This window comes from Penicillium waksmanii (assembly GCF_028829765.1).
Source record: "Penicillium waksmanii strain IBT 27052 chromosome Unknown utg000005l:1.0-5232799.0:1.0-5237142.0, whole genome shotgun sequence".
NCBI classification, from domain to species: domain Eukaryota; kingdom Fungi; phylum Ascomycota; class Eurotiomycetes; order Eurotiales; family Aspergillaceae; genus Penicillium; species Penicillium waksmanii.
The window spans coordinates 1,797,282-1,814,112 of NW_026643252.1; the positions used below are offsets into that span (position 1 = coordinate 1,797,282).

The 16,831-nt window shown below is 52.0% G+C and overlaps 8 protein-coding genes across 8 annotated transcripts; 5 read left to right on the plus strand and 3 right to left on the minus strand.

The window, feature by feature from the left end:
- Nucleotides 1-171: 171 nt before the first annotated feature.
- N7481_005580 (DUF3429 domain-containing protein) lies at nucleotides 172-1,297 on the plus strand (the record flags this gene model as incomplete). The annotated part of the gene is made up of 4 exons (XM_057264799.1): nucleotides 172-390; nucleotides 465-509; nucleotides 586-810; nucleotides 875-1,297. The coding sequence occupies 4 exons, from the start codon at nucleotides 172-174 to the stop codon at nucleotides 1,295-1,297; spliced, it is 912 nt and encodes a 303-aa protein (XP_057122519.1).
- A 2,439-nt stretch (nucleotides 1,298-3,736) lies between these two features.
- Nucleotides 3,737-5,794, plus strand: N7481_005581 (glycerol kinase; the record flags this gene model as incomplete). Its single annotated transcript, XM_057264800.1, has 4 exons — nucleotides 3,737-4,035; nucleotides 4,186-5,180; nucleotides 5,238-5,404; nucleotides 5,477-5,794. 4 exons carry the CDS (start codon nucleotides 3,737-3,739, stop codon nucleotides 5,792-5,794), a joined length of 1,779 nt encoding a protein of 592 aa, XP_057122520.1.
- A 1,386-nt stretch (nucleotides 5,795-7,180) lies between these two features.
- Nucleotides 7,181-7,789, minus strand: N7481_005582 (uncharacterized protein; the record flags this gene model as incomplete). Its single annotated transcript, XM_057264801.1, has 2 exons — nucleotides 7,181-7,576; nucleotides 7,637-7,789. 2 exons carry the CDS (start codon nucleotides 7,787-7,789, stop codon nucleotides 7,181-7,183), a joined length of 549 nt encoding a protein of 182 aa, XP_057122521.1.
- Nucleotides 7,790-7,811: 22 nt separating this feature from the next.
- On the minus strand, nucleotides 7,812-9,506 carry N7481_005583 (AAA+-type ATPase; the record flags this gene model as incomplete). The annotated part of the gene is made up of 2 exons (XM_057264802.1): nucleotides 7,812-9,410; nucleotides 9,480-9,506. The coding sequence occupies 2 exons, from the start codon at nucleotides 9,504-9,506 to the stop codon at nucleotides 7,812-7,814; spliced, it is 1,626 nt and encodes a 541-aa protein (XP_057122522.1).
- Nucleotides 9,507-10,315: 809 nt separating this feature from the next.
- N7481_005584 (uncharacterized protein) lies at nucleotides 10,316-11,200 on the plus strand (the record flags this gene model as incomplete). Its single annotated transcript, XM_057264803.1, has 1 exon — nucleotides 10,316-11,200. One exon carries the CDS (start codon nucleotides 10,316-10,318, stop codon nucleotides 11,198-11,200), a length of 885 nt encoding a protein of 294 aa, XP_057122523.1.
- A 968-nt stretch (nucleotides 11,201-12,168) lies between these two features.
- N7481_005585 (mannose-1-phosphate guanyltransferase) lies at nucleotides 12,169-13,526 on the plus strand (the record flags this gene model as incomplete). Its single annotated transcript, XM_057264804.1, has 4 exons — nucleotides 12,169-12,175; nucleotides 12,250-12,293; nucleotides 12,422-13,445; nucleotides 13,507-13,526. The coding sequence occupies 4 exons, from the start codon at nucleotides 12,169-12,171 to the stop codon at nucleotides 13,524-13,526; spliced, it is 1,095 nt and encodes a 364-aa protein (XP_057122524.1).
- Nucleotides 13,527-14,257: 731 nt separating this feature from the next.
- On the minus strand, nucleotides 14,258-15,673 carry N7481_005586 (3-keto-steroid reductase; the record flags this gene model as incomplete). The annotated part of the gene is made up of 2 exons (XM_057264805.1): nucleotides 14,258-15,527; nucleotides 15,609-15,673. The coding sequence occupies 2 exons, from the start codon at nucleotides 15,671-15,673 to the stop codon at nucleotides 14,258-14,260; spliced, it is 1,335 nt and encodes a 444-aa protein (XP_057122525.1).
- A 391-nt stretch (nucleotides 15,674-16,064) lies between these two features.
- On the plus strand, nucleotides 16,065-16,757 carry N7481_005587 (uncharacterized protein; the record flags this gene model as incomplete). The annotated part of the gene is made up of 1 exon (XM_057264806.1): nucleotides 16,065-16,757. The coding sequence occupies one exon, from the start codon at nucleotides 16,065-16,067 to the stop codon at nucleotides 16,755-16,757; it is 693 nt and encodes a 230-aa protein (XP_057122526.1).
- Between the last annotated feature and the right edge of the window lie 74 nt (nucleotides 16,758-16,831).

Genomic DNA, 16,831 nt, shown 5'->3' on the forward strand with positions numbered 1-16,831 from the left:
CTTTCTGGGTTAACACCCTCATCTCCACTCTTCACCCTCTTCTTCAGCTTCTTTTTAGGCCAATTGGGTGAGTTGACTAGCCTATCTAGCCATACCCGAGGCTTTTCGTTCCCGCGCGGCTTGCTAACCCGACTGCACACGAAAAGCTTCTTTCTTCCTCCATCCCCCGCCATGCTGTACCGTACCACCGCCGCCCGCTCTATGCTCCGGGCTATCTCGAGCTCCAATGCCTCCGTGGCTCGCTCGACCATGGTCAACCCGGTCTTCAAGGCCCAGCTGACCTCGTCCGCCCGCTATGCGGTCCGCCCGTCCGTCAAGTCCAACTTCGCGCTCGCTGCTCACAAGCCCGTCACCACCGCCCTTGTTCGCCACGCCTCGTCTTCCAGCAAGGTAGGAGATGCTTCAAGACTCCTGCGCGATCCCGCGCGGCATGCCACTGATCAATTGACTAACCTCCGATATAGGATGACGATGATGTCGACATGATGGCCGGTATGAAGTCAGAGGCTGTACGTTAACCTCATGCGTTCATTTCTTCAATCAATTGCCTCGGAGCAGAGACTGACCTAGAAATTCTCATTGTAGAAAGTCATCAAGGATACTTTCAGCCTGGCTGAGGTCCCTAAGGAGGCTCTCTACCTCGGTATGGCCGGTGTCATCCCCTACGTGGCCACCTCTCTGGAGACTGTCTACCTCTCCTATGAGATCAACCGCGCCGCTTCCCTCGGCGATGGACTGATCTTCTCCGGTCAGAGCGCTGAGCTGCTCCTGCACATGATCGAGCCCCTCCAGGTCACCTACGGTGCCGTTGTAAGTAGATATCTTGACGTCAGCATCACATTTGGAGATCCCCACCCGCTAAACTCTCTTATAGATCCTTTCCTTCCTTGGTGCCATCCACTGGGGTCTTGAGTGGGCTGGCTACGGCGGCAAGTTCGGTTATCGCCGTTACGCCGCCGGTGTGATCGCTCCTGCCGTGGCCTGGCCTACTCTGCTGTTCCCCACTGAGTACGCCCTGATCACCCAGTTCCTTGCCTTCACCTTCCTGTACTACAACGACGCCCGCGCTGCCGCCGTTGGCCGTGCTCCCCACTGGTACGGCATGTACCGTTTCGTCCTGACCTTTGTTGTCGGTGCCTCCATCGTCGCCACCCTGATCGGCCGTGAGCAGATCCAGTCGACCATCAGCACCGAACACACCATCTCGGACAAGGTCAAGGCTCTGCTCTTCCTGCAGAAGAAGGAGAAGGAGGAGGCCGATGCCCGCCGCAAGGCTGAGGTCGAGGACTCGGAGTAAATTCGGACGAAACCATGTTTTGAAGTTGTGTTGAAGGGGAGGGGCTGATTGGTGGGAGCCCCCGTGTTCTCTCTCGATTTTTGCATTCCCCGTGATTTCATGTAGAATATACGCAGAACGCACTAGGGCTGAAAGCTTGCTTATTTCCTTTGTTTGAATTGGAGTGTCCCAAAAAGACTTTCGAAAATATATGTTTCCATTTGTCTTTCCTGAAATGACCGGACATGACATTGACATGACATGACGTTCAAGTTCTAATTATAAAAAGCTGCAAAGTCAATGGGCCAGATTGACGAGTGTACCCACGTGCGGCAGGCCAAATGGTACTAACCCGGATTAGGCTGCCAAAAGCATACTCGTACTCCCACTGGCACCTGGGCACTTGAAAGAAATCAACTTGACTTGAGGGGGAACCAAAAAAGCAAAGCGGGTTGCCGTGACCGATCGGGTCCCCATTCAAGTTTGCAAGGACCGAAGCCGGTTGCCAACGACGATCCCCGACTCCCGGGTCCAAGAGCCGTGTGTACTGTACGAGTAGTGTGCCTGGACGTAGCAGCTAATCTCTCAATTTTTTTTAAGCTAGCAAATTTTTACGTTTACGTTGATCGGCTCGGCTTTTAGCTTAAAACCAAGGTTATCCTCCCGTCTTCCGCGAATCCGAATCCACGGGGTCACCTGCATTACCAAAGGGAAGCCAGAGTACGGAGAGGGGGGGGGGAAGGAGGGGAGAAGGGGGGGCAAATGGAAACCCAATCTAGTTGATCTGGGCGGATCTAGCGTGTCAACCCTTGGGTGTGGCTGGCAACGGAAGGAAGGTAGAGCGAGGGCTTTAAAAATGGGTGGCCCATTGACTGGTTAAAATTGGTGCATAACGGGCCCCTCTTCATTCTCTGGTTGCGATAGAGGCCCTGCTGTACGGAGTACTCTGTACTCGTACGCGCCAGATTCCCGTCGGATCGTCGCCCACTCCTCGCGTGATCTGCTCCCAGTGCACGTCCCCGTCCCTGGCAGGCGACGGTTCCCTTTTCCCCGCGGTGCGAGGGGGGGCTTAGGATCTTGGTCTTGGTCTTGGTCTTGGTCTTGGGCTTGGGGGGAGAACCGGTTCTTTTTAGCCTTTCCAGAGTGTTGGATCGAAGGTTTCAATTACATCTAATATCAGGACTAAGGCTAAGACGTCACCACCCGGGGGATCTGGTTGGAATCCGAGTCTATCTATAGAGCCATCGTGGCTGTTGACTCGGGCCGGGGCATGCCTGCCCAGACTTCCCAGACTTCCACCGTCTTGGAGAAAAAATTGATTTATGGAGGCGTAAAGTGGGTTCGAAGGGGGTGGGCAGGGGCAGAAGAAGGCTTCGAGGGTTGTTCTTGGCTGCGACTAGAGTGGTTTCTCTTTTGATTCCAAGGTTTTTATTCTACCCGGGTAGTTCGTTTCGTTTCCCCTCCCACCTCCAATCTCCAGTCTCCAGCCTCTTCAGCCAACAATTGTTCCGCATTTCTCCATGAATTCTCCATGAATCAGATGAGTAGCGCAAGGTGACCCAGAGGGGACTAGCTCGTTCGATAGAAGGAAAAGAAACAGCCATCGGAAAAAAGGGGGGTCTAGAACCAACTAAAGGGACCGCAGGGGAAAAATGGATCGTGTCATGTGTGCGATCGACGGGGCAGATAGATATCCACTGCTTCCAGAGAATTGATTAAGGGGACAATTGCATTGGGTGGGAGTTCACAGAGGAGAGTTACCTGTCAGTGGTTAGGGGCACTGGCAGTATACCGTGGTGGTTATACTTCAATATATACTCCGTGCAATAGAGGGCAATTATAGGCGGGGGGATTACTACTAGTACTAGTAGTGGTACTCCGGACTCCGCAAGATACCCATCCAGGATCTGAGATATCTGTATAGTACCCTACGGAGTATACATACCGCAGATAAGAATTCCGATAGATGAAAATAGAAACGGAAAAAAGAAAAGAAAAAAAGGATGATGCACCACAAATGATGCACGGCCAAGTGGGGAGTGATGAGGTCTTCTGATCAGAAAAAAAACCCCCCCCCGAACCGGATTTGGGGGACCCCCCACTCGCGTTCAAATGTCGATCCACTTTGTTGGATAAAAAGGTAGGTCAACCTGGAGAGACCCAAATGAGAGAGAGAGAGCTCTCTTTTTGCCTTCGCCCCTCGTACGTCAACGCGCTCCACTCTTGCCCTGCCTTGGCCCTGTGGACTTGGGGCAACTTGAGAGTTACTCTCTCCGCCACTTGTAGATTCATTTTCTCTCTCCCTCTCCCTCTCCCTCTCCCTCTCGCTCTCTCTCTTTCTGCCTCTCTCTCCGCGTAATATATTCAACTTCTCTCTTCACCCCCACATCCGCCTCCCCCCCCCCCCCTCTCCATCCACCACCATCACAACCACCACCACCACATCACACAGAAGAAAAAATGCGCAACCCGTTCTTCGAGTTTGACGAGTCCAGTGTGGATGGCGACTCCGAGCCCGCGAACGACATTGACGAGATCGACGGTCGCGAAATCGAGGTGGTTACAGCACCCGAAGAGAACGATGATGGTGAACGCGCTATCTTGCAGGACGAAGAGCGACGCGGGGATGACCTGAAGGAACGCTTCATCGGTACTATTGATCAGGGTACCACTAGTACTCGCTTTATTATCTTCGACTGCACGGGGGTGCCCATCGCCAAATATCAAACCGAGTTTCGCCAGATTCATGAACATCCTGGGTAGGTTTTGCCTCCCCCTCCCCTCCCTCCCCCCCCACTCCCACTCTCTCAACCCCTCCCTTCCATCTAGCTCAACCAGCAAGCAAACACGCCACACTGCAAATGACTGCTTAGCACAGCCCAATTAACAATATTTTTGCTGTTTGACAGATGGCACGAACAAGATCCCTACGAGTTGGTGGAGTCGGTTTTCATCTGTATGGAAGAGGCCATGAAATCTTTCCTAGCATTGGGCCATTCACGATCCGACGTCGAAGCCATCGGCATCACCACTCAACGAGAGACCGTCCTGGTCTGGGATTGGGAAACTGGTGAACCCTTGCATAACGCCATCACTTGGACTGATACCCGTACCATGAACTTAGTGCGCGAACTGAAGGAGAAACCCGGGGCCGATAACCTGGTTAACCTGTGCGGTCTGCCCCTCTCCACATACCCCTCTTCCGTAACCTTACGCTGGATGCTGGACAACCTCCCGGATGTCCGATCAGCCTATGACGATGGCCGCGCCGCCTTTGGTACGGTCGACTCGTGGCTCCTCTATAACCTGAACGGCGGGGTCCAGAATAAACGCCATGTCACCGATGTCACAAACGCCTCGCGAACCATGTTTATGAACCTCGAAACTCTCAAATATGACGATACCCTTCTGAAATTCTTCGATATTGATCCCAAGAAAATCCGCCTTCCCGAAATCATGCCCTCCGCCGACAAGGAAGGTTTCGGTGAAGTCTACGAGGGTCCCCTGGAAGGAACCCGCATCACCAGCTGTCTGGGTGACCAAGCCTCCGCCCTGGTCGGCCACTGTGCTTTCACCCCAGGAAGCGCCAAGAACACCTATGGTACCGGTTGTTTCCTTCTCTACAACGTGGGCGAAAAGCCCGTCATCTCCAAGCATGGCCTGCTCGGCACGGTTGGATTCCAGCTGGGCCGGGATCGCAAACCCGTGTATGCCCTGGAAGGCAGTGTTGCCGTGGCAGGAAGTGGTGTATCTTTCTTAATGAACAACATGGGTTTCTTCCGCGATTCCCGTAAGGTCAGCGACCTGGCTGCTACTGTCCCGGACAGCGGAGGTTGTATTTTCGTCACTGCATTCAGTGGTCTTTTCGCCCCTTACTGGATTGATGATGCTCAAGGAACTATTTGTAAGTATCTATACTCCTGTGACCTTGTCTAAGTGGAACCAACTGACCGTTCTATAGGGGGCATTACCCACCACACTCAGCGTGGTCACATTGCCCGCGCAACTATGGAAGCCGCCTGCTTCCAGACCAAGGCTATATTGGACGCCATGGAGATGGACAGTGGCAAGAAATTAACAGAGTTGGCCGTGGACGGTGGCATGAGTAATTCCGACATTTGCATGCAGGTAAGAAGAACTCATTTCCTTTGCATTATCTGACTGGATTTTCGAATACTGACGGTTCTCCTTCTCTACTAGACCCAATCCGATATCATCCAAATCCCCGTCGAGCGCCCCGCTATGCACGAAACCACTGCACTCGGCGCCGCTATTGCCGCAGCTTTCGCCATCGATGTGTGGAAAGATTTCTCCGATCTCAAGCATATGAACCGCGCCAACCGCGCCACCTTCACCCCACATATCTCGCCGAAGGCCAGTACACGCATGTACTCGAAGTGGTCCAAGGCCGTTGAGATGTCTCGAGGCTGGATGAACGACCAGCCTGAGTCGGACGACGACGACGACAACGACGACGACTTTGACCGTCAAAAAGAGCTATTCGAGAACGACATTTAAAGCGCGCACCAGCCATATCCACTTCCCTACCCTTCCTACCTATTATACCTACGGGATACGACCACGAGCCGGTCTGCCATCCTCCCCGGAGGTCTGTCATTCAAACGAGGACCGAAAACCCACCCATTCATCCACCCATCATCCTCTATGGCCTTTCATTCTACACCCCCTCCGTTCGGATTCCTCGGCTGTGACCTTCACCTTTTCCAATCCCTGCGAGTGCGCACCGGGACAAACATTCACCCTCATCTTCCACTATACATATTTAGAGACTTCTTAGATAGCCTCGCTATCCTAATAGGTGCGCCGATTGGCGTAGCGACTTGGGAGGCTGCGCTACATACCCGCCTCATGACCTTGACGACGGTTGTGTTTTACATTTCTCCAGCTCTACTTTTCGGAGTGAGCTGGGTTCTTGATCATTTCACCTCTTCACCTTTTCCGTCCTTTTTTCTTTCTACTCCCTTGGCCTCGAATTCTTCTTTTCTTCGCGTTCTTTGGCGGTGGACTGTCGACCAAGCGTCGACGATGCATTTTTATCTTGTGTACATAATACCATCCGGATTCTTATGGAAACAATCTTCTGTTCTTTATATATATATAATATGTATATATACTAGAAACAAAGGAGAAAATGAATTAAAAAAATTCCAAATCACCTAATTCTTCATTACAAATGTAACTGGCCTAACAACCTTGTAAAACCTTTAGTTCCACCATCAGGTTCACCGAAAGCGAATTTTGACTGGCTCCACCTCTAACGCAGACTCGGACTCAGAGATTACAACACCTCTGCATCATGCCAATGTTTAGGACTAGTATGATGTGATTACTCTCTGCCCTGCATCGTGGGTATGTTGAACCAGGCATCAATTGAGGGGTCGCGGCAGCCAGAGGTTTATGACATCACTTAGTGGGGACTGTGGGGGGGCTCTATCAAGGAGACGGAAGTTTCGGAATCAAGCTTGAAGGCATAGGAGAGTACTAGACATCAACAGTCTTGATTATTGCCTAATGAAGGCTTGAAATAAGACAGTTTCGATAGCGGTAGCGGTAGCGATGCAGGCTTTACAGTTTGGCGGTTGAGTGGTAAATACTGAGCACAAATGATAGTATTTGCGTGCAGGTGTAGTAGGCATACAGAGTGTGTATATACACAACAATACAAAATGGGGTCAAGGAGAGCAAAAAGGGAGAAACACACACAAGGAAAAAAGGTACAAAGATGGGGAGCGGAGCGGGAAAGGGATAAAAAATGGTATTTTCAGTAGAGACGCCCGAACGATCCGGGAATGCACAATGAGGGAACAACTGACCCGTTCCTAATCAGACACAAAACGCAGAGCAGAAATGAAAATGAAATAAAGACTCGGGATGGATATGAGCTTAGTCCGCCGCTGTGGGCGGTTGCTCAGTCCCAGTGGGGTTCAGGTTAGGGACCTGGAGAGCCTCTGGCAACTTTAGCGGCGCACTGGGGGACGCCAAAAGCTTGCCCTCGAGCTTCTCTCCCTTAAGAACCTTCTCCATCTCGTCCTTGGTGAGGGTTTCGTACTCGATCAGAGCCTTGGTCAGGATTTCGAGTTCATCGCGCTTCTCAGTCAGAATTTTGGTGGCCTTATCCCGTGCCTCCTCGACGAGGCGACGGACTTCGCCCTCGATCTCCTGCTTCGTTTCGGAGGAAAGACTGTCATAGTTGCTGGATAGGTCAACGTTGCCGAGCTTCTTGGAGTATCCAAAACGTGTAATCAGGGTGAAAGCTGTCTCGGTCGCTTGTTGGATGTCCTATGAAAATTATTAGTACTATTGGTGGATTTTTGAGGAAAGAACATATGGAAAACTCACTCCAGAAATACCACTCGACACATTCTCCGGGCCATAGATCAACTCCTCGGCAGCCCGGCCACCCATAGCAACAGCAATATCAGACAGGAACTCGGAATAATTACGCGAGACGGCATCCATTTCCGGCAGGAAATGAGTCAAACCAAGAGCCATGCCACGAGGGACGATAGTAATCTTATACAGGGGGGGTAGAGGAAGGCGAGAAGTAGGAAACAAGAGCATGGCCGGCTTCGTGGTAAGCAGTCGACAGCTTATCCTTATCTTGAATGATGCGGCTCCTAGCCTCAGCACCCATCATGATCTTGTCCTTGGCCCAGTCGAAGTCGAAAGAGCCGACCTTAGTTTTGCGATCACGACTGGCGTGGATTGCAGCCTGGTTGACAAGATTCTCAAGGTCTGCACCAGAGAAACCGGGAGTGCCACGGGCGATAACAGCAAGATCGATATCAGTGCCGATCTGAACATCCTTCATGTGGTGTCGAAGAATATCCATACGGCCGCGGACGTCAGGAAGACCGACAGTGACCTTGCGGTCGAATCGACCAGGTCGGGTCAATGCCTTGTCGAGCAGTTGGGGGTAGTTGGTAGCGCCGAGAATGATAACACCGCTGCTCTGAGAGAAGCCATCAAGCTCGGTGAGCAGCTGGTTGAGGGTTTGCTTGACATAGGCAGCATCACGCTCATTCCTCTTCGCACCTATGGCATCCAGCTCATCAATGAAGATGATGGCGGGGGATTTGCCACGGGCTTGACTGAAGAGTTCGCGGACACGCTTAGCGCCAACACCGACGTAGACCTCATCGAATTCGGAGCCAGACATGTAGAAAAACGGGACACCGGCTTCTCCCGCGACAGCACGGGCGAGCAGGGTTTTACCAGTACCAGGAGGACCAACCAGAAGAACACCCTTGGGGAGCTTACCACCCAGGGATGAGAAACGCTCGGGGTTGAGAAGAAACTCGACGAGCTCCTGGAGCTCATCCTTGGCCTCGTCACAACCGTGAACGTCACTGAACCGCACAGTTTGCTGCTGAGGCTGGGCTTCGTTGGTCTGTGTGCCGCGAAGGTTCTTCATAACACCGGTAGTCTCGATCAAGACGGTAACCACAACGAGGGAGAGATAGCTGAAAAATCCAAAGATCAAAAGAAATTTAACCCAGCGGAAAACCACGCTGCTCAGAGACTCATCCACTACAACGTAGAGAGGGGCCTCCTTCGCGCCAGTGCCAGTTTGCCGAGTTGCCATTCCAATTTGACCACCCCCGTTCTGCGCAGCAACAGCCTGTCCAACGGCCTGAAGCTGTTCAGACTTGAGACCCTGGGTCTGCGCTCCAAAACCGATGGCCTCAGCACCACCGACGCGCTGCAGAGCTTGAGTGAAGATGGCCTCTGTTGTAGAGTTGCTTGCGAATTGAGCGGTTCGATATCTTTCCACGACGATCGCGGGCATGTTTGCACGCAGAAGAGCTTGGTAGAAGGCATTCTGGGCATTGGCGCTATTCGGATTGTTGTTCGCGGTCTTCTCCTTCTGTGCCAGTAGATTCTGCGAAGAGCCTCCAAATATGAACCTCTGTTGTTGGAGCTGTGACAGACCTTGTGGTTTTGGTGCGGTCTGTAACGATTTGAAGCGGAAGGGTGACACTGTCGAAATGGAACGAGTGGCCGGGACTGCGAAAGCGCGGGCGAGAGACGGAGTTCGGCCGGACCGCTTCAAGGAAGCCGTGAAAAGACTAGACATGGAGGGCCAGAGATCGGATGTCACAGCAGTGACATTCTAAATCATCGTCGCACAGGTTAGTGATGGGGATCCAGATGGTGGAGAGGAGGTCAGGATGATTCGCACCGGCCGGGGAAGGCCTTGGAAGGCCATAGTTGTCCGATGAACGGCGGCGCTTGGCCGCGTGAGAAGGAAGAATCTGCTCTTCGGGGGGAATAGTATGATGACCGAGGGGAATGAACAAAAACAGATGTCTTTAGGTTCAGCCAACGGCTATCTCTGATTGAAAAGTAGAGGCGAAGGGGAGGGGGAACGGTGACGATGGCTTTTACTCCGCTGCTGCGGCGAATGTCGGTTGCCACTTTGGGCGGTCTGAATATCCTTAGATCACGTGGTGTATAACATTTGGCGGAAGGGCCGGTTCAGCTATTAGTGAGCATGTTACCAGCCAGCTTTCCTAGACTTATTTAATCATTTGCCTATATGAGAGCAATAGAAGCATCAATAAATTTGTACCTGGATACTAGGCTGGAACATTGAATTCCTTGTGATATGTTGAGCTTTCTGATTTTCTTGCATAGGTACTACTACCTCTATATAAACTTCCAAGGTTGGCTCCGAGTCTAGACACTCCATACCGAATACGGTGGCCCATGGTTCGGTTCCAAGTTTGAACCTCCGAGTCCCGAGTCCTCCTCAGAGCTTGAACTTCCAAGTTTAGTTGAAACACCAACCACTCTGCAGCAAAGTACCATTGCCGACAACCTAGAGTTCTCGTCTGTAATGCCTGCTGGTTGGTTTCATACCGTGACACCAGCTTCAGCTTCACAGCCCCCAAATCACCCGGATTCCATTCAGCAATGAAATTATGAATCGAGAAACTTGGCCTGCATAGCATCAAGAGACTCAAGAACTGAACCTAAAGGACTATCACCGAGCTTTCCTGAGTACATTGAGGCGGAATGGCTCCAAAGACGATCTTTCTAGTGGGAAGTCCATTGCCCAGCAGTCTAGATTGGGAAAATGATGAACTTCTTGACACCTCCCTGCCGCCATTTGAAGATCCCGAAATCCCTGACCACAAATTGAACTTGAACCACTGTCTGCAGACATCGATTGGGCCAGACCCGCCCTCTGTGAAATGGAGAATTCTCCAACCTCTGCCAAGCTGCCAGCCAGACCACTTTCATACTACTTTCTATTACGGACCAGAAGACCCAACCTTTTGGACGACGAACCAACTAGTCACCACTGGTGACATATCAACAGATGGAGATTCGGTTTTATCAGAATTCTACAATCATTCGTTTGTCGTCCACGAAGCCTCCGAGGTCAATGTCTCCGAACTCGAATACATTACTCAGGAAAGCGGGACAGCCTCGAACAGCATGGTCTCCGCTATCAGTTCACAAGGAGAGAAAGAAGAGGACGACGCAGCTAGACTACAAACATCGTTCAGAATGAGTGGTCCAATCTGCAACCTGCAGGACATTCCTACAGCAACCTACCTCGAATCAATCGTTCCGCAAACTATGACGGTGAATCTAATCGTGGGCATCATTGCGATACAACCACCACGTCGTGTGGTGACACGACAGTGGAAGACCGAATTCGACATCATTGAGATGGTTGTTGGAGACGAAACGAGGACGGGGTTTGGGGTTAACATTTGGCTTCCCCCCGGAGCGGAGCGCGGTGGCTGCCAAGACCAAGCAGATCGATCACCTTGGGCGATCGCTGGCCATGCTTCGACCTCAAGATATCATCTTACTTCGGACAGTAGGGTTAAGTTCGTTCCAGAACCGGGTTTATGGACAAACCTTACGGGGAGGAATGACCCAAGTTGACCTTTTACACCGGCGGCCGGTGGACATGACGGATGCGGGTAGCTTTCATGACTTGCTTGTCGATCAGCCGCTCTTGCTTCAGAAGGCTCGCCGGGTAAGTGAATGGGTCCTACAATTCGTGTGTTCAACGGATGAAGCAGGCGGTCGCTATTCAGGAATGCCAACAACACATGGTCATCGGCTGCCTCCGGACACGCAATAATAAAAGGGGGAGGAGAGCAGGGAATCAATCTCTCGGGGCCCGCAGTTGGCACCGTCTCAGTCAGATGATCGGATGGTGCGACGGAAGGAGAGACCTTTTAATTCCACGAGACCGAAACCAACGACTACCCAGTGCCACCCTCCTCAGGGGCGATATCGTCTGACCTACGAGGGTACGCAGGGAGTACACACGGAGGCGTTTTTGAAAGTTCGCGGGGAAGTCAACTCGGCGGTCCCGATCCAGTCAAGGACGGCATTGGATGTATCGGGGCCGGGATGGGTTGGGCTAGGGGCTGGACCCAGTATGACCCGCCTGAGATGCGGCGACTGCAGCAGGAGGGAAGTCCCGCAGTGTAGTAGGGAGTTACTCTGTACTCGTACTCAGTACCTACTGTATACCCTCCATGCAAACGGGGATATGTTTGGTCAATTGAATGCATTGGGACTGCTCTCGCATGAATCCTCCATACTCTCGACAGGTGTACCTGTGTCCCTGTAGAGAGTACTGGACAAGGCAATAATGGCTCCACCCACCCCTTTTCGCTGCAAACGTGTGCCTTCCCCAATCACCGGCCACGCACGTGCCCCACTCAGTCTTTCCCCCCCCCCAAAAATAAATCCATCAACGGCCAGGTGTTCCCTAAATAATGCTATTTCCTCCCTGAGAGTATCAAGGTCCGATGTTCTTTAGGTCATCTTCTTCCACCCCATCGATCTGATTGATTCTATCTTTATTTTCTTGACTCACCCTTTTTACCCCACACATCATGAAAGGTATGTTTACCCCTCCATGCAATGCTCCCCCCCCCCTCCTCCTCTCTCCCCGCCCGTCATTGACCATCTCCTAGCTTTAATTCTTGTTGGAGGGTTCGGTACCCGTCTGCGTCCTTTGGTGAGTCCATGTCGATCCTCTCATTCGCATTGACCGTTCCAATTGCTTTTGTCTCTTGACTGGTCATCGCCATGCCTCTTTCGAAATTGGAGTCAACAGGGCTAACGCATTCCTTTCTCCCCGCCTAGACTCTCACTCTCCCTAAGCCCCTCGTCGAATTCGGCAACCGGCCCATGATCCTGCATCAAGTCGAGAGCTTGGCTGCTGCTGGTGTTACCGATATCGTACTCGCTGTCAACTATCGCCCCGATGTTATGGTTGCCGCTCTCAAGAAGTACGAGGAGCAATATGGTGTGAACATTGAGTTCTCTGTCGAGTCGGAACCGCTGGGCACGGCTGGCCCGCTCAAGCTGGCGGAGAAGATCCTGGGCAAAGACGACACCCCATTCTTCGTTCTGAACTCCGATGTTATCTGTGACTATCCTTTCCAGGAACTCGCTGCTTTCCACAAGGCCCACGGTAATGAGGGTACCATTGTCGTCACCAAGGTTGACGAGCCCTCAAAGTACGGTGTCGTCGTTCACAAGCCTAACCACCCCTCCCGCATCGACCGCTTCGTCGAAAAGCCCGTCGAGTTTGTTGGAAACCGTATCAACGCCGGTATCTACATCCTGAACCCCAGTGTCCTCAACCGCATTGAGCTCCGCCCGACCTCAATCGAGCAAGAGACCTTCCCCGCGATCTGCAAGGACGGCCAGCTCCACTCTTTCGACCTTGAAAGCTTCTGGATGGATGTCGGTCAACCTAAGGACTTCCTCACTGGTACCTGCCTGTACCTCAGCTCGCTCGCCAAGCGCAACCCCAAGAAGCTTGCGTCCAACTCCGAGCCTTTCGTCCACGGCGGAAACGTTATGGTCGACCCCTCTGCCAAGATTGGCAACAACTGCCGCATCGGCCCTAACGTTGTCATCGGCCCCAATGTTGTGATTGGTGATGGTGTTCGCCTTCAGCGCTGCGTCGTGATGGAGAACTGCAAGGTCAAGGACCATGCCTGGATCAAGTCGACCATCGTCGGATGGAATAGCTCCGTCGGCCGCTGGGCTCGTCTTGAGAACGTCACCGTCCTGGGTGATGATGTTACCATCGCCGATGAGGTGTATGTCAACGGTGGCTCAATTCTGCCCCACAAGAGCATCAAGCAAAACATTGATGGTAAGTTGATGCAATTCATGCCTATAAGAGGACCCGAGTCCAATGCTAACCTCCGAGACAGTCCCTGCGATTATCATGTAATCTTTTCTCACTCCTTGTTTTTTTCTTGTTTTTTCACGTCGCTACGCAAATTTACATCCCCTCTCACCTGCCGATACCTCTCTTCCCCCCGTCTTGATGCATGAAACCGGAGTCGTTTTCTGCGTGATCTTATCTTCTATTGTCCCGAGCCTCTTCGGTCCTTGTTTTCCTGCTTCTCGCCCGTCACAGTCTATCGCCTTCGCTTTGCGCTGGCGAAAACCTTTTAATCCTGTTCATGACAAAGCCACCGCGGCACGAAGCCTAGATGGCAGACCTGCGTGGATACTCGGTTCCTTTTTTTTCTGCAACATTATCACATTTTAGTCACTTATTTGACCCGAAATTCCAAAATATTTTTACGTCCCCAATCGTGCGCATGTCGGGCCTTTTGCTTTCCGATTTCCCAAGTTTCCACTGTCATCCTAGTGAAAATAGAAACCAATAGCACATCATCTGAACTTAATAATATCATCAAGGATAGTGCGGCTCTGTTGATGTAAATGATTTGGAGGCAGAGTTTCAAGGATATAGGATCAAATTCATTTGATTCTAGGTAGTTGAGATAACAATAGGTATCCGTGGATAGTGTCGGCATTAAAATGATTTGTACACCTTCCGAAAAGGGTAATTGTAGGTATGTTACATGAAATTATTGTTGTTTTCACCAGCTGGCAGTGGCCCAAAAAGAGAGCCATAAGCTTGCACGTAGCCAATTAGCGCCTATTTCAAGGCTATTGTGTCTTCTCAGCCGCCGCGCGTTGCTCAGCCTTGTCGAGGATTCCGTCCCATTTGATCCTAAGCTCTTCCATTTGTTTCCAGCATTGGCGCCCAAGATCCTCGAAGCTTTCCTTCTGTTCCCGAGTCAAATCAACCATGCCGCGCTTTCGACGCCGAGTCCGATCAGCATCAACCACAGCAGCGCCCACCACCCCGCCATTCCCCCAACCGTCCGTCTCAGTTGAAGCGACACCTTCCTTGCCCCAGCGAGAGGCCGATGAGCCCCATTTTACTCTTCCTCCCCCACCTTGGCGATAAGGCGACTCGGCATCCTCCAGCTCGGACTGCCGTGACAAGGCAAGAAAAACAGGAGAACAGGCGCCGAGGTACGTGTCCAGAGTGTGCCAGGGGGAACCCAAGAGGCGCGCACCGAAGAATGCAGCTACCATCGCCCAGGCAAGAGGTAGGATGAGGGGAACAATGGATGTGGCACAGATTCCGGGGTGAGAGACGTGAATCGTCGGAGTGCTCAAAGAAGCTTTGGAATTGGTTCCCTTTGGCTCGGTATCTGAACGCATGAAGCTATCCACTGCCCAGGGGGCAGTACCAGGGAGATCGGAAGTCAAAGCCAGGATATCGGTCAGAGCCTTGGAGGACTCGTAAGGGGCCAACGTCCGGAGACCTTGCATGTCATTGGCGTCAAAATACTTGATCGTCGCTTCAATGCTCGAGACCCAAACAACTCGACCCGTCCCGTTGGGCGAGTTGGCTCGCCTCAGCAATGGCACGACGTTATGTGCCAGCATGTAATGACCAAAAACGTTGGAGCAGAAGGTATTACCCAGCTGTGGCTCCTCCTCTTCCCTTGTTTGCCTGTTTGTCAGTTTGCCCACCGCTGCGAGCTTGTACTTGGGCCAGGTTGTTTGGTGGATGAGATCGGTGCAGACGCCCCAGATAGCAGCTGGCCAGTCAAGGCCAGACCAACCACCGATTCCAGCATTTAAAATAATCGCATCGAGTTTCGGGAAGCTTTGTAGAAGTCTGCGGGTGAGCGAGCGGACAGAGAGGAGGTCTCCCAGGTCGACACTCTCAGAGACGAATTTCACGCGCGCAGAGTCCGAGAGGGAGGGGTTGGAGGATTGAAGGTGCTGCTCTAGCTGGCGGCGGGTGTCTTGGGCTTTGCGGGCGCTGCGAGTCGTGAAGATGATCGTAAGGGACTCATCATCTGGATGCGAAGAAAGGAATTCGTCTGCGAGGCGACAGCATATCGAAAAGCCGAGGCCGCTGCGGAGGATCAATTAGCGTTGAAACAAACGGCTATGCGGCGGAGGGCGTGAACTGCTTGGCCAATGTGGAGTGGCGTACCTGTTTGCGCCTGTTACTAGAATATAGAGATCCCGCTCCTCCTGAAGAGGAATATATTCGCCCATGGCTTGCTTGACTTTTGAAATTATTCGGCGATCCAGGGACAGCCACTTTTGGCAGATAGGGGGTCATGTGATGTCCAGGTACCAACGAGTGGGTTGAGAACGAGGACACCGCAATTCATTCAAGGTCGAGGCATATTTATGGACAAGGTATGCAAGAAATTAGGAAATTTAGATTGATTTAGAAGCACTGACTGCCTTATGGCATATACCCTAACTGTATGCCTGGTGATACTACCTTAACTACAGTAATCCCATGCTTGCGCTAACACGTGATTGACTTATCTCCGCGGGCAGTGGCAGCTCCCTAGGGTAAGGTCGCCCTTGACCATCCTCGATAGCTTCGAGTCTTCCACCAGATGCCGTGCTCTTTGCACAGTATGCGCGGACCATCATGACAACTGCAGGACTCGAGACATTTTTTAACTCGAGCGCATTTTTCTTCTTTGCTGTTATCCTTTTCTGTCTCATCCTCCTGACCCCAGCCGACGCCATCTACCAGTGTTACGAGACCGGTCGACTCACGAATATCTTTTTCATCACCGGTGCCTATGTGATCACATTCTTTCTTGCAGTCCTCATTTATGCGACACGCATATATACGAATCGCAGCACCTTGGCGGGCATTCCGAAAGCTTGGATCCCTGTCGAGAAGGAAGACGTGAGCAAGAGTGTGAGGCATATGGTCAAGGATGGAATAGCCAAAAGTGTGGTTCTGGCATACCAGGCTCGCCCGCGCGATACCTCAGACGAACTCGGGAGCTTTCAAAATCACAAGGAGCTTCTGATCAACCTCAAGCACCCGCCATGGGGTCGTGTTGAGCACCCTGGCTGGTCATCACCCGCCTCGCCTGACCTACCCGATCTACCATATCGGACTGTCGTCCAAGAACTACCCAACCTAATCGAGGCGAAAGCCGTATCACTCGCCCCTCCCGATACATTATACCCTATGATGACCCCAATCCCTTTGACCCGACTAGCGAAGTCGCAATGGAGTCTTTACCAGATATGCGCGTGGTGGAAGTCCTTCAGCGACCGGTTTCTATGGGCTTACGCCAATATATCGGCCATCTCACATTTCTAGGAGTGATCAATCCACCCGAGATCGGAGCCGAATTCTTAGCGCTCTATGAGCGAGCACGATTTTCTTCACATCAG